Raw genomic sequence first — 20,169 nt, forward strand, 5'->3', positions numbered from 1 at the left:
ATTCTGTAGGTCAGCAGTGCTGAAAGCTGTGGGACAGCAGAAGAGACATTTTTATTGAATGCACAGTGAGCTATGAGTACGTGGATATTTTTTTTTTTGCTGTTGTTTTGTTCTTCCGTAACACTTTGAAAAGGGGAAGGGTGGAGAGAGAGTGTCCTTATCTGACATTGCTACATTCCCAAATCCACTGGGGAATAGTGTTACTTGGTAATAGTCCAGTGCTTTTTGTTTAGGCTGGAGTTACAGCCTGTGCCTTGGCTGGGGGAGAATTTTGGGGGGTTTTGTGGGTATGTGATAACAATGACATTTCTTAACCAGTAGACAGTTATCATTCCAGCCATTATTGGCTTTCCTGTTCCTTCCTGTGCGTCCTTGTCTCCATAGCCTTTCCTCCTCCATAATTTCTGAAATATCCACATCATTAAGTTGTTTCTCTTTTGGTTTCCATATGACATTGTGATCTGCCACTGGATGGGACTGATCGCTTCAGGGTGAGTGGAAAAGAGCACCAGGCTCTAGAATATCTGATTTTCTTTAATGATACAGCTCTGCCTTTCTAGAAAAGGTGTTTGGGGTATTTTTTTAAATAAGCTGGGGGATTTTGTTGCTTTCAAACTCCTGTTAGGAAATGAAATGGCAGGATGTGTGAGTTGGTGATGTACCGCATAAATTGCATTGTTTTCCCACGGCTGCCATGCTGCAAGATGGGGAAGACAAAGAATATTTTTGCATTTTGACATTTTTAAAAAAGAGTATTTATGAGTGATATAATCATATTGTGTACTGGCATGATTCCCCCCATGCTTGGGATTAGCACCTGTAACTGCTGACCACTGAAGGACCAATGTACATCTGTCTCAGAAGTGGTTTGTCTGTTATAAAGGCTGGACCCTTGTCATTTATAGAGCTGCTCACTATCAATATCCCTTCAAAAATGAAGCTGATGGCAGCAGGGAAGTCCCCAAGTGGATTTCTTTTGTTGTTGGGACAATTTAGTGGATTTTTATTGTCTTTGAAAATATAATATTTATAACTATTTTTTACTGGTTTTAATTATATATTATTTTAACAAACTTAAAGATAAATACCTTGGTACTTGTCTTATTATTAACTATTATTGTATCTATTTGCTTATTATTCTTTTCTTCTTGAAACCTTACTTAGCTTTCCTGGTTTAAAATACTTCTTTTTCAGAGCAGGCATGATTTAATATTTTCAGGATCCTGAGACATGACCATTTTTGGTCATATTCACAAGTAAACTGTTGATACTTCAGGCCTAATTAAAGAGGGACGGTACAGTTAATTGTGGAGGATGTTTATTTTTAAGTCTAGGATGCCACCATGGGCTGCTGTGAATTGCTGGGCTGAGGTGAAAGGGAAGATTAAAGAGGAAGTGGAGTTTATTAATAGACTCCTGGTTGACAATGGCTTTGCAGTGTGCAGGGGTGGTTGACTTTTGCTACAGGACTGACTGGTTATAAGAGATGAAAGAGCATTTGAGATGAGAAACACAGCAGAGAAAGCTTCACAGGTGAATAATAAAGCCCTGCACATACTGTTACCCTTTTGTGGTTTTTCACTTTTCTTCATCATGTGCTTAATTTAAAAAAAAAAAAAAAAAAACCAACTAAAGAGTTTTCCTAAAATGTTTTTTTTCTGAAACATTTAAGTTGAATGTGATCAAATTGCCTGATAATTTTGGGGAATCACAAGCAGCTTTTTGATGCTGTTATAAATATTTGAACTAATTATAAATAATTATGGTGAAGGGTTTGTTTGTATTCACATCCAGGAGTTTTCTTGATCCAAGTGACAGAAGCATTGCATGAAATTGCAATAGCACTGAAATTGTCATGTCAAGGTAGCTGTCCTGGCATTTCAAAAGCACTGGAAAATTTCGTGAGGGACAGGAAATATTGTTGGCTTTACTCAGCTATCTAATAGCAAGTGGTGTTTTGTTTGCATATCAGCTAAAGCTGACTAAAACTTTTGTGTTTGCTTGGCAGAACAAGCTGCTTGCTGCTTTGTTTTCTTTTTTAAATAGTCAAAATTTTTGGCTTCAGATTTTCAGTATCTCTTCATTCAAAATATTTTGAAGCTTCTTGTATTTCAGTGGTGTTATGCCTTACAGTGGGCAAGTATTTGGTCATGAGAGATGTTTTCTTTGCCCAATGTGAAAATCTGCTGCTCAGCTTCCTTGCCGCTTTAAAACTCAGCGTGTCACGCTGACTTCAAAGGCTGAAGCTTGAAATTCTAATATATTACATTCCTTCTACTTAAAATATCTCTTTCACCACCTCCATAAAATTGAGTGAATACAAATACAAACCAAGTATTTGTCAGATTAAGATGTCAGAGCAGTGGAATTATTCTGAGAGATTTTTAAACCAAGGGGCTTTTTTCCCCCTCCAGATCTCACTTTAAGGCAGATAGTTGCAAAATTTGTTATAAATAGGGCTATGAAAAAGACTACAAACCATAAAAGATTATAACAAACCAAAGTATTAAACAAGTGCTATCTTAAACAATGTGTGGGTGAGATGTAAAGTGGGGATACCAAACAGCAGTGGGGATAATTTGTGTGTTTTGGATCTGGTCACTCTTTGGAAGCCAATCACAGGGTAAACTGTTAAGCAGGGCAGCAAATTGAGCGTGGTTGCAGATGATAAGAATTAATAGCTGATATAGAAAGTGTTGAAGAGCTCAGTGGCAGCCTGAGCTGCTGGAGAGGAGCACTCCGAGCAGCTCTGGTCCGGGCAGTCGCTGGAACGGAACAGGGAGTGCACAGTGAGCTGGCAAATTCTGCTGGGAAAATGAGTAGTTGTATCCTTTCGAGTCATGGGACGATTTCAGGATGCTTCCCAAAAGTTGTAATTGCTAATGAATTGAGCAGCACTCAGCACGGGTAGTAATTTATTGGAGGCAGCTGCTGAGGACTGCACTCCATAAAAAGAGTCTTAGAGCAGCCAAACAGGCTACCAGGTTGGATATGTGATTTGTTTATGGGGGAATGAAAGCAAAATGTGCTTGTGCCACTAAAGAGGTTTTGTAAGGAGCAAGCAAAGATTTCAAAGAAAATTAATAAACTAAAAAAAAAAAGATATACTAAGCCAAATTATAGCATGTGTGAAGCCATTAAAAGCAACACCACCCTTCCACGTGATTTCACTTGGCATGTCAAATACACCTCTGTTCTGGGTAGTTTTGCTAACTGCAGCTGAGGCAGGAGATGCCAAGTGTTCCTGAGAAAGGTATAAAACCTATGTCCTCAGCACAGAAGACCTGCAGCTTATATGTCTCTTGAACTGGCAGAATTTAGAGCTTAGCACAGATTTTGATTGGCTTTCTGCGTGGAAGAAGGAAGTAGCAGAATGGATGTGGGCACTCAGTAGGTACTGGCAGGTCAAAGAGCTGCTGCTTCTTTGTAAAATGGGAAGAGAGCAGTTAATGTGGGGCAGTGAGCTGCCTTAGGGGCTCAGGAGATCAGCTGGCTGTAAGGCACCTCTGGTGCAAACAGAGCAGGTTGTGCTTGCTTTGGAAATGGAGCTTTTGTAGGTAAAATTTTTATCTGATATACTTTTAACTATTCCCCAGTGTGACTGAAATGTAGAGAAATATTCAAATGTATGTTATTCATGTATATATGTAAATGAAGGAATATTTGCCCATGGTAAATTTGAATATGAAAGGGTTATGAAAGTCACTTTCCAGAATCAGTTTTAACTTCAATGGACAGATTATTAAAGGGAGAAGGCATTTTTTAAACTGTCTTATCATGGCCTTTACAGCAGTGCCTTTATATGAAAGGTTTCATTTGGCATGCCAAACTTTCAGGATGTTAAGTGCTGCTTAACAAAAAAAAAAAAAAAAAAAAAAAAAAAAAAAAAAAAAAAAAGTTTTCTTAAGTACCAAAATAGCTAACCAAGTTTCCTTTTGTGCTAACAATTGTTTTATTTTGATACTGCATCTAACAACTCAGCTGATATGTTTCATAGAATATGTATCAAAAGGTCATTTCAGAAGTTTCATTTGAAAGAAATGAATTGAAATCAAGCACGCTTGACTAATAAAGTTGCCATTCGGAACATCTTGTTCACTTTTGCAGTAGATGTTGTTCTTTGTTTAGTGAGCCTTTTATTTCTACAGCTATTCCTAAAGACCATTGTGTCAAAAATAATAGCTTTGTTCACTAAATTATAAATTATTTGAAGCAATAACTATCAAATTGCTACTGGGAGAAGTTCCATGGCAAGTCTTGGAGGCATCACCGGGATGCAGTTAATAACAATTGAGCTTGTTGATGCAATTTCGTTCCCATTTCAACCATCATTTTCTCATTAGGTTTGTATTACATCTGCATTAAACCTTTGTCTTTTAAGACACTCAATTCATGTGCTGTTGTTTCTTTTCCTAGGTCGTTTCTCCCAGTGAGGGGCAGTAAGAATGAATGGACATATATCAAACACCCCTCCCGGTGGATATGGAAGTTACTTTCCTCAAATGAAGTAAGGCTATGCCTTTGACTTTCCTTTTATGGACAAAATAGTGTTGTACTTCCTTCTTTAGGTTTTCATTGCAGCTAGAGCTATGATTAGTAGATCTCATTGGAATTACACGAAGGCATTTTCTTTAAAAGAGTGAGGGGTTTGCAAATTGTGGAGCCAAAGTGACAGATACTGTCTGACTGATTTCTGTATTAGTGTAAGGGAAAGCTGTGTTGCTGCACGGACTCACCTGGAACAGGAAGATAAATTGCTGTAGCCATGACATCCTTGTTATGTTACTCAGAGAGGTCTTTGTGTGCCTGAGATGGTTAAGGTTAGCTCTGAGTGAATGCATTTTTATGCATAAAAGATGAGGCTCCCTCTCCCATCTGTGAGAACAGACTGTTTCCCAGTAAACAGAACTGAGCAGGTGCTACCTGGAAGTGTTAGCTTGCCTAAGATAAGAGGATGATCCCTGTATCAGACTTACTGACAACACGGATGAGAATTTACCTATCTGACACCAAGGAACATGTATTCCTATATGGAGCAGGATATCTGTGCTGTCTCTTGCTTCTCATATTGTTGTCCCTTTAAGGTGAACTCGTGTGTGATGCATTCTTGAAGCACTTGTGGTCATATTGCCTTTTCATTTGCATAAGACAGTGACAGTCATTTTAAGTGTTACGTTAAAAGCAGTTAAAATTCTTAGAAGCTATCAACACTTGTGGACACAAGAAAAAATACCCCAAATCCTACCCAAGTCTTTGGCATAGTCATTATTATTGTTGTTGTTATTATCACTATTATAATTTCGCAGTGAATTTTGTTACTTGAATTAAAGTGGTGTTTGTTTGTATACCACATCCCGCTTGTGCATGATGTATTAATGCAACAAAAGAGAACCCAGAAAGGTCTGCAACCCAAGTGGAACATTCTTCCTCATATTTATGGTGTGGAACAAATATCCAGTATCATTCCCTCTGTTACTAATGCTGTCGGTATGTGTAGTCCTATATAAGGGGAGGGGTTTTCTCAGTGCCTGCCAAATACATCCATACAGAAGATAATCAGAAATGTTTTCTTCCAGTGGCTATGGCTCTCCAACGTTTGCTCAGGCGGAGAGGGAGCAGAATTCAAGAACAAGTGCAAAAGCTCTCTATGGTAAGGCAGCACAAAGTCTCTAAACCTCTTTGCGAAATTGCTGTTTAAATACTGATTGTGATGTCGTGGTAGAAATATTTTACACAGATTAATCTGAAAGTGTGTGTACATACACATGGGTGTGTCTGTCAACTAACTTAAAAAACAAAGTGGCTTCGTTCCTACTAAAGCTAACTAGAAAATGCTCAGTGCACTAAGTAGAGAGCTCCCACCTGCTCATTTTTCAGGCAGCAATGTGCAAAGCATTCATCACAAAACTCAGTGATCCTATAGCTAAGGTATGCACCAGGGAGAAGGCATCCAGGGGTTTAGCTGGGCTGTGGGTTTGATTTGACCTGTACCACCTTCTGCCCCCCCAGCTTCATCCTCTCTAAGCACAAAAGGCACTTAAAATATTATTCTTCTTTGGCACAAGGATTTAATGGAAATCAGAGTTGGTATAGCAGATTTGGAGTCCTATTTGGCATGCTGTTTTCAGCAGGCTCTGTGACTGTCAGATGTGATGTCACTTACAAATGCCTAAAGGTGGTTGCACTCACCTATTACGGTATCCCCCAGCCGTAGGGAGGAGAGGAGAGATCCAACAAGCAGGAATTGTGCAGCAAGATTGATTGATTGGTTATTTTACAAACTCTTTTATAGACTTTTTTCTTCATAGTCTAATTGGACAAAGGATCAGCCACCCTTTGGGGTGATTGGCAAAAATCCTAAAACATCCATTGTCAAAATATTTTTCTACTGTACCATAAAGAAAGCTCTGCACGGTCGCAGGTGTTCATAGCTTATAGACCTCTGCTACTCTCTTTGTGAGAGAGAAAAGTATCTCATGGCACTGGAAAGAAGCAAGAGAAATTCTTGCTAGCTGTATTTTTGTATCCACACTCACCAGCTACAACTGCTAGTATTTGTCTTGGCTGTACACACTACTCTCCAGCCTAATGCCAAATCACTGTGGAGGAGAAATGCAGTCATGTTCCTTGCCAGCCAAATTGCACCATTTTCAGGTCATCCTCCTCCACTGTGAATACATCCCACTGATAGCTGTGCTGGTAATGGAAGTAGAAGGAGCAGTGAGGCTGTGAGAAGTTCTGCTTTGTAAATCTGTGCCTGTTGCTAAATGTTCTTTTGAAAGTCAATATGACTGATGAGACTGGGAGGACAAGGCTTCCCCTGAGAACCTGGTCCTGTGCTGGACCCCTCAGACATCAGCCAGCTCTCCCTCTGGGCATCTGCCACTCTTCTGCAGGTTAACCAGCTGGAAAGCTCGAAGAGCAGTGGCTAATAACTGCAACATCCCAAGTAGTAATCTTTTCTCCCTCCTGTTTTGGCTGGAGTGGTGGCTGGGAGTGAGCTCAGAGGTTAGCTCCCTAACTCCTCAGAGGTTAGGGGAGTGATGGCAGCATGCTTTAGAACCTTAGAATCATTTTAGGTTGCAAAAGACCTTTAAGATCAAGTCCAGCCATTAACCCAGCACTGCCAAGCCCACCGCTGAACCATGTCCCCAGGTGCTTCATGTACACATCATCTAAATACCTCCAGGGATCGTGATCCAACCACTTCCCTGGGCAGCCTGTTCCAGTGCTTGACAACCCTTTTGGTGAAAACATTTTTCCTAATATTCAGCTTAAACATGGTGCTGCATGTGAACCATTCTAAGTTCAAGTTTATTATGTTTTAGTGCTATGCTACTAGAGTCAGTTACCTGATGTAGTGCTGAAGGCAGGAACTGCAACTGAGGAAATTTCTGAGCTGATCAACTTAAAGAGTGATTTCTGCATCCTGTATGGGTTCACTCAACAAACTGATTGCAAGTGTTGACAGAAATAGCAGCTGGTAACAGAAACCAGCAAGAGACATTGCAAAAAAACCTTAGCAGATTATTTCTTTATGAGATACAATAAGAGTGTTGTGATCCCTTTTTCATTTTATGTCATCATCATAATTTTTCAGGAGTACAGGGTTTGAACAGTGTGGCAGTATCAGTGTCTTAACTATGTCCTTTAATCTTTGTGGGCTTTTAAAATCTCTCTCTGAGCTTTTTCATATCAAACATGATGGGATGGTCATGTGTCAGGAGAAGATAGGGACAAGTGAGTAAATGTGATGTATACAATGGTATTTTTTTACTTCCAAAGTACTTAACTGAATTCAGGTACTAGTTGAAAATGCTTGCCATGGAACTGCTGGGTGGTGGCTCCTGTAAAATGAATCCTTGTCCTTGGTTCACTTCTGTAGCTGGTAGATATATCACAAAACTGTAGTTGCAGTTGCCAGGAGCTGAATGAAACAGAAGGATCAGTTATTCTGGAGCTCCAAGTAGCTATGTATTGGCACAGCTTTTAGAGTGGAGTTTGCACATTTTACTACTTTTGCACTGTTTTATACACATAGAGAACTAGGCTGTCGCTACCATCACATGCATGAGCTGGAGAAAACAAGGAAAACACCTAAAATCCTTCTCAAATTCAGGGCATTTCTTCTAATTTTTAGCAACCAAGTTGCTATTCTTCTGCATCCCACACGTGCCTCTTCTTTCTTTGTGATGTTAAATTTTCTGTGCATACTGTCCCAAACAGGGTGGGAAGCAGCTGAGTGACATTGGAATTGTTGAAATGTGTTGAAAACACTCATTACAAAGTGTTTAATTGATAATTAACAACTAACTGAAGTATTTTATTTGCGATTCATGAGACTGAGATCCTATGAAGCAGGAGGAAGCTGTCTTAGCTTTCTTTTTCTATGTTGATGTGTACATATATTTTAAATGTATGTTTTATATTATTTAGGTTAATTCAGAAAGCTCACGTGTTTAATAGAGTCACTTATACTGGAAAAAAAAATAATTTTACTGTAAAAGTAAAATGGACTGTGGTTTTTTTTTTGCTTTACTAAAATGTGACAATGTGACATAAGCAGCAAACTTTCCCCATCAAAATGTTCCTTTTCTTGGAAAACCTGAGGGTCGTTTGGACCAAGCCACATATTCATGACTATCAACGAGTAAAAACAGTACCTGGGCTCCTAAGTGACCACTTGATCTTGAACTCAATTTCTTCCAAGCACTGTAAAGACTAAACTAAAATAAACATGATTATTATTACCATTATAATTGTTATTATTACCAATACAATTATTGTTATAATTATCACCATTATTATTTTTACTACTTATTATTGCTTATTGGTATAAGTGTGTATGTTTATGTATATACACAGGCATGTTTGTGTCCTGGCATGAAGTTTATGCCTTAGATCCCATTGCTGAGGTGATTCATGACTGTTCAGCCCTTCAGCCATCAGACAGAAGGTTGGCCACAGTGCAGTGGGAAAGGAGGCTGGAATATTATTGGTGTTACCAGCAGTTCAGCTAAAAACCAGACTGGAGCCATTGCTATCTCTACTGTGCCTGTCTGATAGTGAAAACTTCCCTGCAATTGCCTTTTTTCCTGTGTCAAATAATCCCTTTGTTTTCACTCATTTCCTGCCTGAAATGAACTGCTTTCTATTTGCATGACAAATCTCTCTCTGAACCGCCAGGGAAAGTGCCCTCTGCACATTTTTATGGGCTTTATTTCATCATTTGCTTCCTGATCTTTCCATCTGAAATGGGTTTTGGCTCCTGCTGTCATCTGTTGTTCTAGCACTGGCTTCTCCATCTGTCTTGAGCAGTTCTGCCTGTGGGGAGACGTGCAGCAGTCTCAGGGCTGTGCTGGGGCTTTGCCAGCCAGTGGCACGGTGTGGAGCAGCCTCATTCCTCAGGACGAATGAACCAGGAGCTCAATCCAGATTGTCAGATTATTGTGCAGCATGGAACTGAAAGGTGTTGCTAAAATTGTCTTTGCACAGCACATTAGAAAGGACTGGGTGTTGTGTACACCGAGTTTATACTCTCACAGCTGTGATTTGGAGCTGGAAGTGGAACTGCCTGTGTATTTCTGCTTTGCTCACATGCCTCATTCAGAGCAAGAACTGCAGTGTAACAAATTCAAGGAATTCTCAAGCAGCTCCCAGGCAGGTAAATGAGTCCATTGAAAGAAGCCATCCACGTAACATGCTTGTAGCATTTTGATTCTCAAATTAAGTTGACAATTGACTTCTAAACGACACACTTCCTTTGACAGCTAGTTCCACACAGCCAAGCTTGTGGCATAAATCTCTGAAAGTGATAGTGTTTGCACGTCTGAAAAGGGGATTTGGTTTGAACTTGAGTTTTGACCTTTGTCCCCGGATGTTTAGGTCACGTCTCCTGCACTTTGCTCGGCCTCAAGCAATTTTTTTCTGGCTGGGCTGCAATTTCTTCAGCAATTCATGTTATCAGCAGTCAGTCCAATGCAGATAAATGGTAGTAAACTAAGTATTGGGCTTTTCTGCTTGATGATGTGTGGAAATATTTTACACTGTCACTTCAGGATTCTTAGGACAGATTGTGGGGCAGACTCTCAATCCATGTCTGTGTGGATTGCCATCAAATTTCAGAGCAATCTACAGTCCTGTTTATCGGTGTCGTCTCTACACTGTCTGGTAGTGTTTTTGACTTGGCCAAAAGTCTTTGGTTAAGGGGTTTCTTTTTGTTTTCTGCTGTTTTGGATGCTTTCAAAAATGAAAATAAAATCAGTAGTTTTCAACATCTGTTTGGAAACAAAAACATGGTCTGTTCCTGGTGATGGGTGAATTCAATAATTTCACAAAACATGAATAGCAGTAACATCCATCCACATCAGACATCAGGAAGAGTACTAGTTTCTGTGGATCAATGTTCCTGTTCCTCTGGAAGCTTTAGTAGCTAGTAGATCTTACATTCAGGACCTGTAAGTGAAATGCTGTGCTGCTTTTCACCTTATTGCCTTTGTGTCGTGAGAGATTTTATTTTAATCAAATTCTTCTGGGTTGCATTTGCTAAAGATTGTGGTTAAGAATTTAACTTGAATGTCTTCTGCCATGATCCTCTTTTATTTTTTTTTATTTCACCAGAGAGGAAATCCTTTATGTAAATGGTGTGCAGCATATCGGCAGAGTTTGAGCTAACCTGGTATTAAGACTGCACTGTACTTTAAATGCTGGATGGAGGAGCTGCAATGAGTAGAGTATGTAGGAAAAAAACTCAATAATTTTGACAGCTTAATTCATTTTTTGGTAATTTTATGCACCGTATCTGGAGGTCTCTGTTGTAGTATTTCACTTCAGCTTCAATAGCCTCTTCATGCATGAAGGGACCTGTGAGAGGCTGAGATTGATTGGGAGGATTAGGAGAGTGAAACAGAGCATACAAAACATTATTCTGTTTTCAGTGTCAGGGGTTGACCCCAGCCAGCAACTGAGGACCTCCCCATTTGCTTGCTCATTCCCTCTGTCTCCTCTCTGCAGCAGAATAGGGGGGAGAATTGGAAGAGCAAAAGCAAGAAAAAAACCTGATGGATCAAGATAAAGATGGCTTAATAGGTGAAGGAAAGAGCAGGGAGGAAAAACACCTGAGTAACACAAAGGCATTTACTCACAACCTTCCATAAGCAGAGCAATGCCCGGACTATCTGGGCAAGGAAGCTTTGGAAAGACTACCTGCCAATTTTTTTTTGCTGAGCAGGATATTAAACAGTATGGAATATCCTTTTGGTCAGTTGGGGTCAGCTGTCCCAGCTGTGTTCCCTCTCAACCTCTTGTGCAGCCCCAGCCCACTCACTGGGGCAGCAGAATAAGAAATGGAGAAGGCTTTGACACCATTCAGCAGCAGCTAAAATATCCCTGTGTTATCAGATCCAAAATCATCTCCATCTTAGCCAGACCCGCTACATTCAGCACATCAGCAAATTGTGTTGCCCATTTTCAAGAACAGTTCGTGTAATAAATCAAGAGATGTTTTAAAGTTTCTCTAAAAGCAGACAGATGAATATTCATAGGTAATAATCCGTCACTTTGATACGTGAAAGAGTTGAGACATGGAAGCTGCATTTCCAGAAGAATGGCAATAAGCAACTCTGTAGGAAAAGACAAAGAAGTTGTAGACAGATGTAGAAACCTGTGGGAGTCCCGTGCTGAGATCTCTCTGACTTGGAAGTGGAAACACAGAAGTGCTGTAGGAGGGAGCAGCAGTCTCTTGTGTCATCTGGATAGAGGACAGAGAACAGGTTTGCAGGCTCATATCAGGTTTTGTAGCTGCTCAAGGCAGTGGAGCTGGAGGGTTCAGCAGGAGGAGTGCAAAACGGTTTGTGGCCTTTCTGATGGCAAGGTGAGAACTTTTGGAGAGTTGTAGGTAGAATCTGGGACAGGAGCCAAACACTAGGAGAAAGCAGAGGCTGAAACTTCATTTTGAGCTACTGGCAAAAACCATGGGACAAGGCATGCATTCTAGCTGCCATTCTTTTTCTTTTATTTCCTTTCCTTTTTGTTTTTAAATTTTTTTTCTTCTTCTTTCTCTGTGCCATGTTCATATTGTCATGGGGGGCTATTCTTCCTTCAGTGTGATTCATGCCAGGCAGCCAAGAAAACCATGTCTCAGGGAGCCTGGGTGGTGAGCAGCTGTAAGGAAAAGGAGACCCACTTACAAACCACTGGATTGTAAAAGGTTTGAAAAACAAAGGCTGAAGACAAGGCCTTCCACAATGGAAGAATTTTGCCTGATGCCAGGATGCCTATTAGAAGATGTATTTTGAAGGGTGAATAATTTCAGGGTGCAGCTGTAGTATCCCCCGCCAGATCCTCTATAGCAGTGTTTCAGTTTCAGCTGAAATGCTCTGTTCTACTCTAAATGGTAACTTGGGTCTCTAGCAGGTTCTAATTTTCATTCTACCTGCATTAAAGAGACAAATTGGTAAATATGAACTGCTCTCAGTGTGGACTCTCAAGTGTTGTGTCTGTACTTTTTGTTTATTAACACAAACACTGATTGACTTTTGTTAAATGTAAATTTTATTAAAGTTCTTGTTACTATTATGTTGTCATTAACAACGCAGAACTTGAGGGGCTGTCCTCAGCTCTCAAGTGTAGGCAGCCACAGATTTGATTCCCACTTGGAATTCCCTGTCTCTTCTACAAACACTCTTGTTCTCACCATGGCGGTGTGTGTTGACACCTTTCTTTCCATCATGTCTGACTGGGAGTGTTGTGCTGCTCTTTGGGAGTGGATGAGTTAATCAGTGCTACAAATGGTTTTGGAATTCCTGTCTTAACACAGGACAAAACTTAGGTGAGGCAGAATAAGGAGCCTCCTGCAAAATTTACTCTCTTCTTTTTAATTCCTTTGGAGCCTCTACATATGCCAGACTTTCTTTGTTTATTTAAAGCAACTCCAACTGTTACTGTTTGCAGCATTGATAAATTTTACAGTGGTTGTAAACTTTCTCATGCTTGTTTAATTTAATAGCATAAAACTTACATTTTTGTTTACCTAAAAGAAGATAACACTCAAAACTGAGTATTTGGTGCATTGTTAATTGAAACAAGTAATTTTTTCTTTTTTATTTCAAAGCATATATTCTTTCTTACTGAACAGTATTTAAGTATCATTTACAGTCCACAGCAGAAGACTGCTAACTGATCCCCTTGGAGATGTGAATAATTCTATGGGAATAAACTAGATACTGCTTTTTAATCCCCTTGTTCTTTAGGAACAGATGGACTTTACTTCTTCAGATCATCATCCAAACAAAAAAAGAAAGGTAGCAAATCAGGCAGTACTGCTTTACTGACTGCGTTTTTGGGGTGTGCATGTGTGTGTGTTGTGGTTACAAAGACAATCAACTGAAAAAATAATTTAAGTGACATGCTGCAAAAGCAGAAATAGTAGATACAGATGGAATAATGAGTGTTGATCCTCTGCCCTGGGATTTCAGAATGATGCATAATGAAAGTAAGATATCTATTTTTAAATGTTCACACACCTGGCTAAAAATTCTGATAATCTGTGGTGTTCTTAAATTTGGCTGTTTGCACACTTCTCTTGCTGAAGCAAACTGAGCAGCTGCTGTACAGGATTAGGATGGCTCTCTTCTGTGAGTGGCATTTGTCACCGTGGGAGGGGGGCTTCAAGCCAGTGATGTATTTCAGAAACTTGTTTTTCATGAAAAACACTGCAAAGGGAAGAGATAATGGTGTGTTTATAAAATGTGACAAATGCTTCCACAAGTGACATCTGAAAATGAGGGCACTGCTGTTTTTGCACCTGGAATTCCTGTGTGAAGGAGCCCTGGTCACAGAAGAGACCTTTGCAGGGGGGCTTTTATGATGTCCTCACTGCAGATCTCTGTATGTCACAGATCATATGCTTGGTAGTATTTGGATTTTTTTATTTTGCAAAAAGTAACCTAACCTTCCTGTCAACAAAATCACTTCTCTTTTACTTCCAGCTACTCCAGGTGTGATGAAATTGATGTATTTTGAATTTTCATCATATGAAAAAAAATCAAACCACCTATTTTACTTGAAGAAAATCTCAGAAACTGAGATTTTAAATGAAATATAGAAAAAAAAATGACCTACTTCCAGAGTTTCCTTAGACCCCTCTCAGCCACTCCCTTAGTGACTTTTTCACAACAAAGCTCCTGATGTTCCAGATCAGGCACTTAAGTGATTGTAGTGAAAAAACCCCAACATTTCCATATGTTGCATTCAATTCTTTTCCACTAGAGTTGAAAAGTGTTCTTCAGTATTCATCTAAATTCATTATTTTGAGGTGTGGGTGTGTGTTGTGTCTTCATCTTGCTTTTCCCCATCCTTCCTCTCCTGTTTTAACGTGCATCTATTGTACAGAGTAAAAGACACGTGATGTTTCTGTTTTTGCAGCATTGTGTTCTGTTAGCTGAAAAGCATTCCTGTTTAGAGATATTTTGGTGTATATATGTATATTTCCACGCCTATTTCTACATTAGCAATTCAATGAATTGAATACTTTATGAAGAAATAAAGGATGAGTCAGGTCTTTTTTTGTGTGTGGCTTTGCCATCTTGCAGATTTAACCTGAGAAGTGTTTGGATATATCAGAAAATACTTTTGCTTTCAAGGGCGTTCATATAAACACAGCGAGCCCAATGCTAGTTTATCACACTGCTACTAAAGTGGCAAGCCAAAGATTTTAATAATCAGGCTTCCCAAGGAAGTGTTTCCAGTCAGAGCACTGCTCCCCTCCGGTGTCCTGACTCACTGGATGAGATAAGTGCTTTTGTGTGCACCCACCAGCTCTCTGTTAACATTGCTGACGTAAGAATGGACCCTGTGGGGTGTTGGTATTTTCTGCTGAAATACAGATATTAACCACAGCTTATCTCCTCTTCTCTTACCTACAACTTGTCCAAAGTATCTCTGAGAAACACTCAAGACACCAGGATGAGACATTGAATGAATAATTATTCTTTCTTTTCCTCCCATCTCTAGAACAAAGGAAGAACTATGCACGAGACAGTGTCAGCAGCATATCTGAAACGTCACAGTATCATGTAGAGGTGAGATGAGAGTGGGACACCAATTACAGATTTCAGTTGCATGCAGTTATTTTTGCCTACATGTTTTCTGAGGATATACAAGCTTGAAGGCACATGCATCTTCCAAAATATCCTGCCAGCCTGGGGTCACTTCAGAACAGATTACACTGAAATGTCTCAAATTCTATAGCTTTGCTGTAATGAACTCGAATTTGGATGTAGAAAAATGTAAGCAAAGTTGTGTGTAGCTTGGCAAACAGCCAGGACTTCTCAACGGGGCATCAAGACAACACCTTGTGCTGCCCTGTCTCCGAACCTGGCTCCTTGCAAAGATGAGGCAGAGCTGAATAACGCTGTGCTGCTGGCAAGGCATACTGGATGATATTTAAAACTAATACTCTGATCAGCTATAATCAGCAGAGGTGTTAGAATATTCATAAAGTGCTGAGCATTAACCCCTCAAAGCCCCAGTGAGTCGAATATGTAGCAGTTAAATACGTTCTGCCTGCACAGATTCTTCCCCAGTGTGAAGAGCAAAGTGTGTGACTTGCTGTCTTCAGCTGCTTTGCAGAATTACTGCATGCTGCTCTCATATTTAAAATACTCAGCAGGGTCAGCCTGAGTGCCTGTATGTAACCTGTTAAGCACTTTTAAATGTAGTGCCTCCTTTTGTAGCCTTACTTTGGCTCAAACTTTCTCCTCCTGCCATCAGACCAGTGCCATGGGTTAAGCCAAGTCTTGCAAGTACCACGGATTCTCAGCTTCTTTTTGCTGGGTTTTAAATCATCTGTGGATTGTGAGATCATATGCAGAAGACTTCTAATTTCAAGTGCTTCAGTACTATGATCAGCTCATCAATAAATACATGTGTTGGTTCTGATTGCCTGTCTATTTTTGTGTGGTTTCTTCATAACGGTTTAGGTCCTGTACTGACATTACAATTAGTACTTGCATTTGGAATCTAGGCATTCCTGGGTAAGCAGCCAGTACAGAGTTTGTTTCCCTTTACTTCTTTTAAATGCTTTGATTATATGCAGCTTACACCTACTTTCTTCTCTGTAATTGCCAAGTGCTGTTATCCTGTAATAGAAGAAAGCACAGTTAATTCTTTTTTATTATTTTTTAAAGTTATGTAGAAGAAAAATATGCAGGCATATATTAAATGTGGTTCAGCTTGAATGAGCGTTACCAGATCTTCAATAAGGATGTGAAGGTGGATTTATGCCTGAACAAAATGAAACAATTTTGTGGGTTTTCTTGCACAGTTGGCATGCTGAAGGAGAAATTGCCACAACCATAATGACAGGGAAGCTAGCTGAGGTGATGTTTGTGAGGTACTATTTATTTTCCAGGCCATTAATTGAATCTGGAGAATATTCCAAGCTGATGGTGAGCAAAAGTAGTTACTATTTTCTACCGTGTTGCACATAAAAGTGACCAGCCTGTCCATAAGGTGTCCCAGTTAGATGCAAGCCCATCCTGGTTGCCACCAGCAGGCTACCTGGCAGCTCTGGAAGAGATGAGGACACTCTGGGTCCGGGTGGTGGTGGAGCTGCATTGGCAGTGAGCTTCTGGGAGGCTTCTGCTGGCACCTCCTGAACTGAGCTTTCCAGGAGAGAGAGAGGTTTTCACTCCTCAAGAAAGCTAATTAAAACTCATGGTTTAGTTCTAGCTTTGGTACTTGAAGGATGTCAGAATGTGCCTTCAAGTCTAACTGCTTAGAGCAGTGAGGAAATGACAGTGGCTGTCGAAAAGCAAGATACAAAAATAAGTTGACTTAAAATGACATTATGGACTAAACAGCCTTTCTCATGTATTAGAGGTGGGCTCTGTCATACACAAAGGCACTTTTACTCATGAATAATTTGCATTGCTACTTCCTGACAATTTAAATACTGACACTTCTGAACAATAGGGAAAATTGCAATCATAATATCTTTTAAATGTGTGTCTTATTCACCAGCACTTGACCACCTTTGTTCTGGACCGAAAAGAGGCAATGATTACAGTAGATGATGGAATAAGGAAGCTGAAATTGTTGGATGCCAAAGGCAAAGTGTGGACTCAAGACATGATTCTTCAAGTGGATGACAAAGCTGTCAGTTTGGTGGACTTGGAATCAAAGGTAAGATCTGTGAGTGACAGTCTCATTTTCAGAGAGAGAGAAAAAGGGAGCAAGCAGAAAAACGATGTATGTGAGACTGAGGATTTTAATTAGCTTATTATCACTTTCCCTTTTTAGCTCATGCAGTTTTTCTGAGATCAGTACACTGTATAGTAAGGTGGTATTTTGTGTTTCCTTTTTTTTTCCCCTCTCTTCTGACAGAATGAACTGGAGAATTTTCCTTTAAGCACAATTCAGCATTGCCAAGCTGTGATGAATGCATGCAACTACAATTCAATTCTTGCATTAATATGTAAAGAACCAACCCAAAACAAGCCTGATTTGCATCTTTTCCAGTGTGATGAAATTAAGGTAAGATAATAATGGAGGTCTGCTGTGACTTATTTGCATAGGGGAGATTGTATGAATTGACCAGTACAGTGGATAAAGACAAATGAACTGATTCATAGAAAATAATTCTGTACTTCTATTCTCATAAATATGCTAAAAGATAATGCACTTATGATATCAGCACTACTGACAGCATGTTAGTAAATGTAGTGTAGTTTGTATTGCAAAGGAGTAATCCAGTATTTAAGCTGAATCCCTCATGCACATTCAAATATGTCCTTACTCTAAATATTGGTTCCTGGGCTCTGTAGCTGCTAATTTAGGTTGGCAAATGTATAAAGCTCTGGAAAAATATCTCTGGTTTGCCTTCACACTTCTGAAAAAAGTGGTGTAAAGGAATTTGCGTTGTCTCAAATTTGTTTTATAACCTGCAAAGAGCTCATCTGAGCCCTGAGTCTTACCTACTCTTTCTGCTCTCCTTGTCACTGAACAATTAAACATTCTCTACATCTCACCTCTCTGCATCTCTGCTCTGCTGGAGAGATCTTGAAAGGGAAAATATTCCTTGCAGGAGGGGCGAAACAAGGAAAGAGGTTGCTAGTCTCTGATTAAAATATTACCTTCAAGTGTAAATTATTTTCTTAATGTATTCTGTAATTCTTCTTTATTTCTGAGGTTATAAATTTTAATTTTGTCAGTTATTCTCTGTAATTCCAACTGATAATTTCATGGGGATTTCTTAATTCCTTTGTAGTAGTTTGTATCATTGTCTTGAAACAACAGATTGTTAATCACACTGTGCAACAGTTTTGGAATGAGTGTGGTGAGAGTGGTGTGAGGATGATTAGTTATTCTGTGATTTGTTGCACAGAACTTGCTGTTTGAAAGGAAAGTGAGATCCTATCAGAAGTTCAGGGATTATTATGTTAAATAATGTGGGGATCCCTTTTGAAGAGTGTTTGGACCCAGCTTCTCAACATGTGGAGTTGGTCTCTTTTCATTTCATTTTTGAGGTTGTTCCTCTGTGTACCCACAAAAATGTAGAGTATGTAAGCATGACTTGGTAGTCCAGGATCTCCCTTTGTTCTGAGGTATTGTTTGATTCTGTGGCCATACCCTGGGGTTTTTTCCTTACCTGTGAAACTTTTTCTGGTTTTGAAAGTTCAGGTCCTTGTTGGCTTTTCCCTGCTTTTGTTAGAAGTTACAAGCAACCCCAGGAGCCTCTGCAATAAAAAATAGTTAAGAATCAATACCATTTGGGGCATTCTAACATTTCATAAACAAGAAAAAATTTAAATAGTAAATACCAAGAGTGTTGGATTAGTGGAAATCTTCTGGGTTTAAGTTCCTCTGATCCCCTAAAGTTTTTTTCTATTAATTCTGTAAACTTATGGTATCCCTCATAACTATTCTGTAGCGCAATCCATTATAGCCTGAAAAGTTCTGTAATCCCCTTGAATCCTAAATTCAACAATGTCTTCTGGTCCTAGCAGAAGTTACATGCTCCTCCCAAAAAGGTATGTACCTTCTGCATTATGAGGGTACTAGGAAAGAAGTGGTCCTTGCAGAGTGAGCCAGACACTGACAGATCTGGGCTTTGACAGCCTTTGCAGGAAATTAATTTGTCAGCTGAAGACATGTAACAGAGCATTCTAAATCCTACGAGAAGCCATGACCTATTTAATGCAAGATCTATTAAAGTAATGCTTTAGATGTGCATCAAAATTTCACTTGTGGGGCCACTGGTGGAGGCAGGCTGCAGTTGTGGAGTGGCAGGAACATACAGATTAGGGAATCTTCTGAAAAATTCATCTTCTTTTACATCAGAGAGAAATTGGAGGCTGTCATTATTTCTGAAAGGAAATTGTTTCATTACGAGTTACTTTCTTAATGCTTATGCTGCTGCCGTCTATAGTGGTTTGGCTGCTTCTGTGTATAACAGGTTTTCTTTTTATACTATGAGACAAACAAAATACTTGAGACAACCAGAAATTACGTATGCAGAGGGAAAAAGTAGCTTATGCAATAGCAGTTGACTTGAGGTAATTACAGCTGTTCAGACAAATTTGGTATCTAGATTACGTACTTGTGCGATGATAATGCTTGAGATTGGAGTAGTGACAAAAATACCAACTCCCAGATTTTGTTCTGTTCTTTGTTCTGTTTATGTGTAGCATAATTTGTCCCAGTGCTTTTAAATAAATGGGATTTGGTAAGGTATTCTCTATCTAAAGGTGAGATATTTGTTTCATATATCTGGACACAGTAGCTGGTACCTGATATTTTCTGCTCCTGTCTCCTTAGGCTACCTTTATTCATGAAGATATTGAAAGTGCAATCAGTGACAGCAAAAGTGGGAAACAAAAGAAGAGGCTTGAAACACTGAGGTAAAAATCCAACTTCTTGGCAGTGTGTGGGATCATCAAATAGTGTGACAGCCTTCAGAAGCTCTCCAGGTCTGCCTGCTGTCCTTTGGGTTTTTTGGGGGGCTTGAGCTTTTTTCCTTCTAGCTAATAATGTACTTCCAAAGCCATCTGTATTAAAGCCTTATCTTGCTTTAATAATTTTCTCACGTTCTGTCAGTTTATGGTGTCAGTCTTACCTTTCCCAAGTCCACCTTAGCGATGGGAACAGCTGAGATCAATTCCACTTGCC

General features: G+C 39.6%; 1 protein-coding gene across 4 annotated transcripts in view; it reads left to right on the forward strand.

The window, feature by feature from the left end:
- The window catches only part of EPS8 (epidermal growth factor receptor pathway substrate 8), a 127,631-nt gene that overhangs the window by 71,463 nt on the left and 35,999 nt on the right, over window positions 1-20,169 (forward strand). For all 4 annotated transcript variants that reach the window (XM_032107829.1, XM_032107828.1, XM_032107832.1 and 1 more), the window contains 6 exons: window positions 4,417-4,507; window positions 5,577-5,650; window positions 15,013-15,080; window positions 17,023-17,184; window positions 17,386-17,535; window positions 19,819-19,901. In XM_032107829.1, the coding sequence (XP_031963720.1) occupies window positions 4,446-4,507; window positions 5,577-5,650; window positions 15,013-15,080; window positions 17,023-17,184; window positions 17,386-17,535; window positions 19,819-19,901 (599 nt within the window). In that variant the 5' untranslated portion in view covers window positions 4,417-4,445. The remainder of the gene's footprint in view (window positions 1-4,416; window positions 4,508-5,576; window positions 5,651-15,012; window positions 15,081-17,022; window positions 17,185-17,385; window positions 17,536-19,818; window positions 19,902-20,169) is intronic.

The sequence above is a fragment of the Corvus moneduloides genome, chromosome 4 (assembly GCF_009650955.1).
Source record: "Corvus moneduloides isolate bCorMon1 chromosome 4, bCorMon1.pri, whole genome shotgun sequence".
Classification (NCBI taxonomy): Eukaryota; Metazoa; Chordata; class Aves; order Passeriformes; family Corvidae; genus Corvus; species Corvus moneduloides.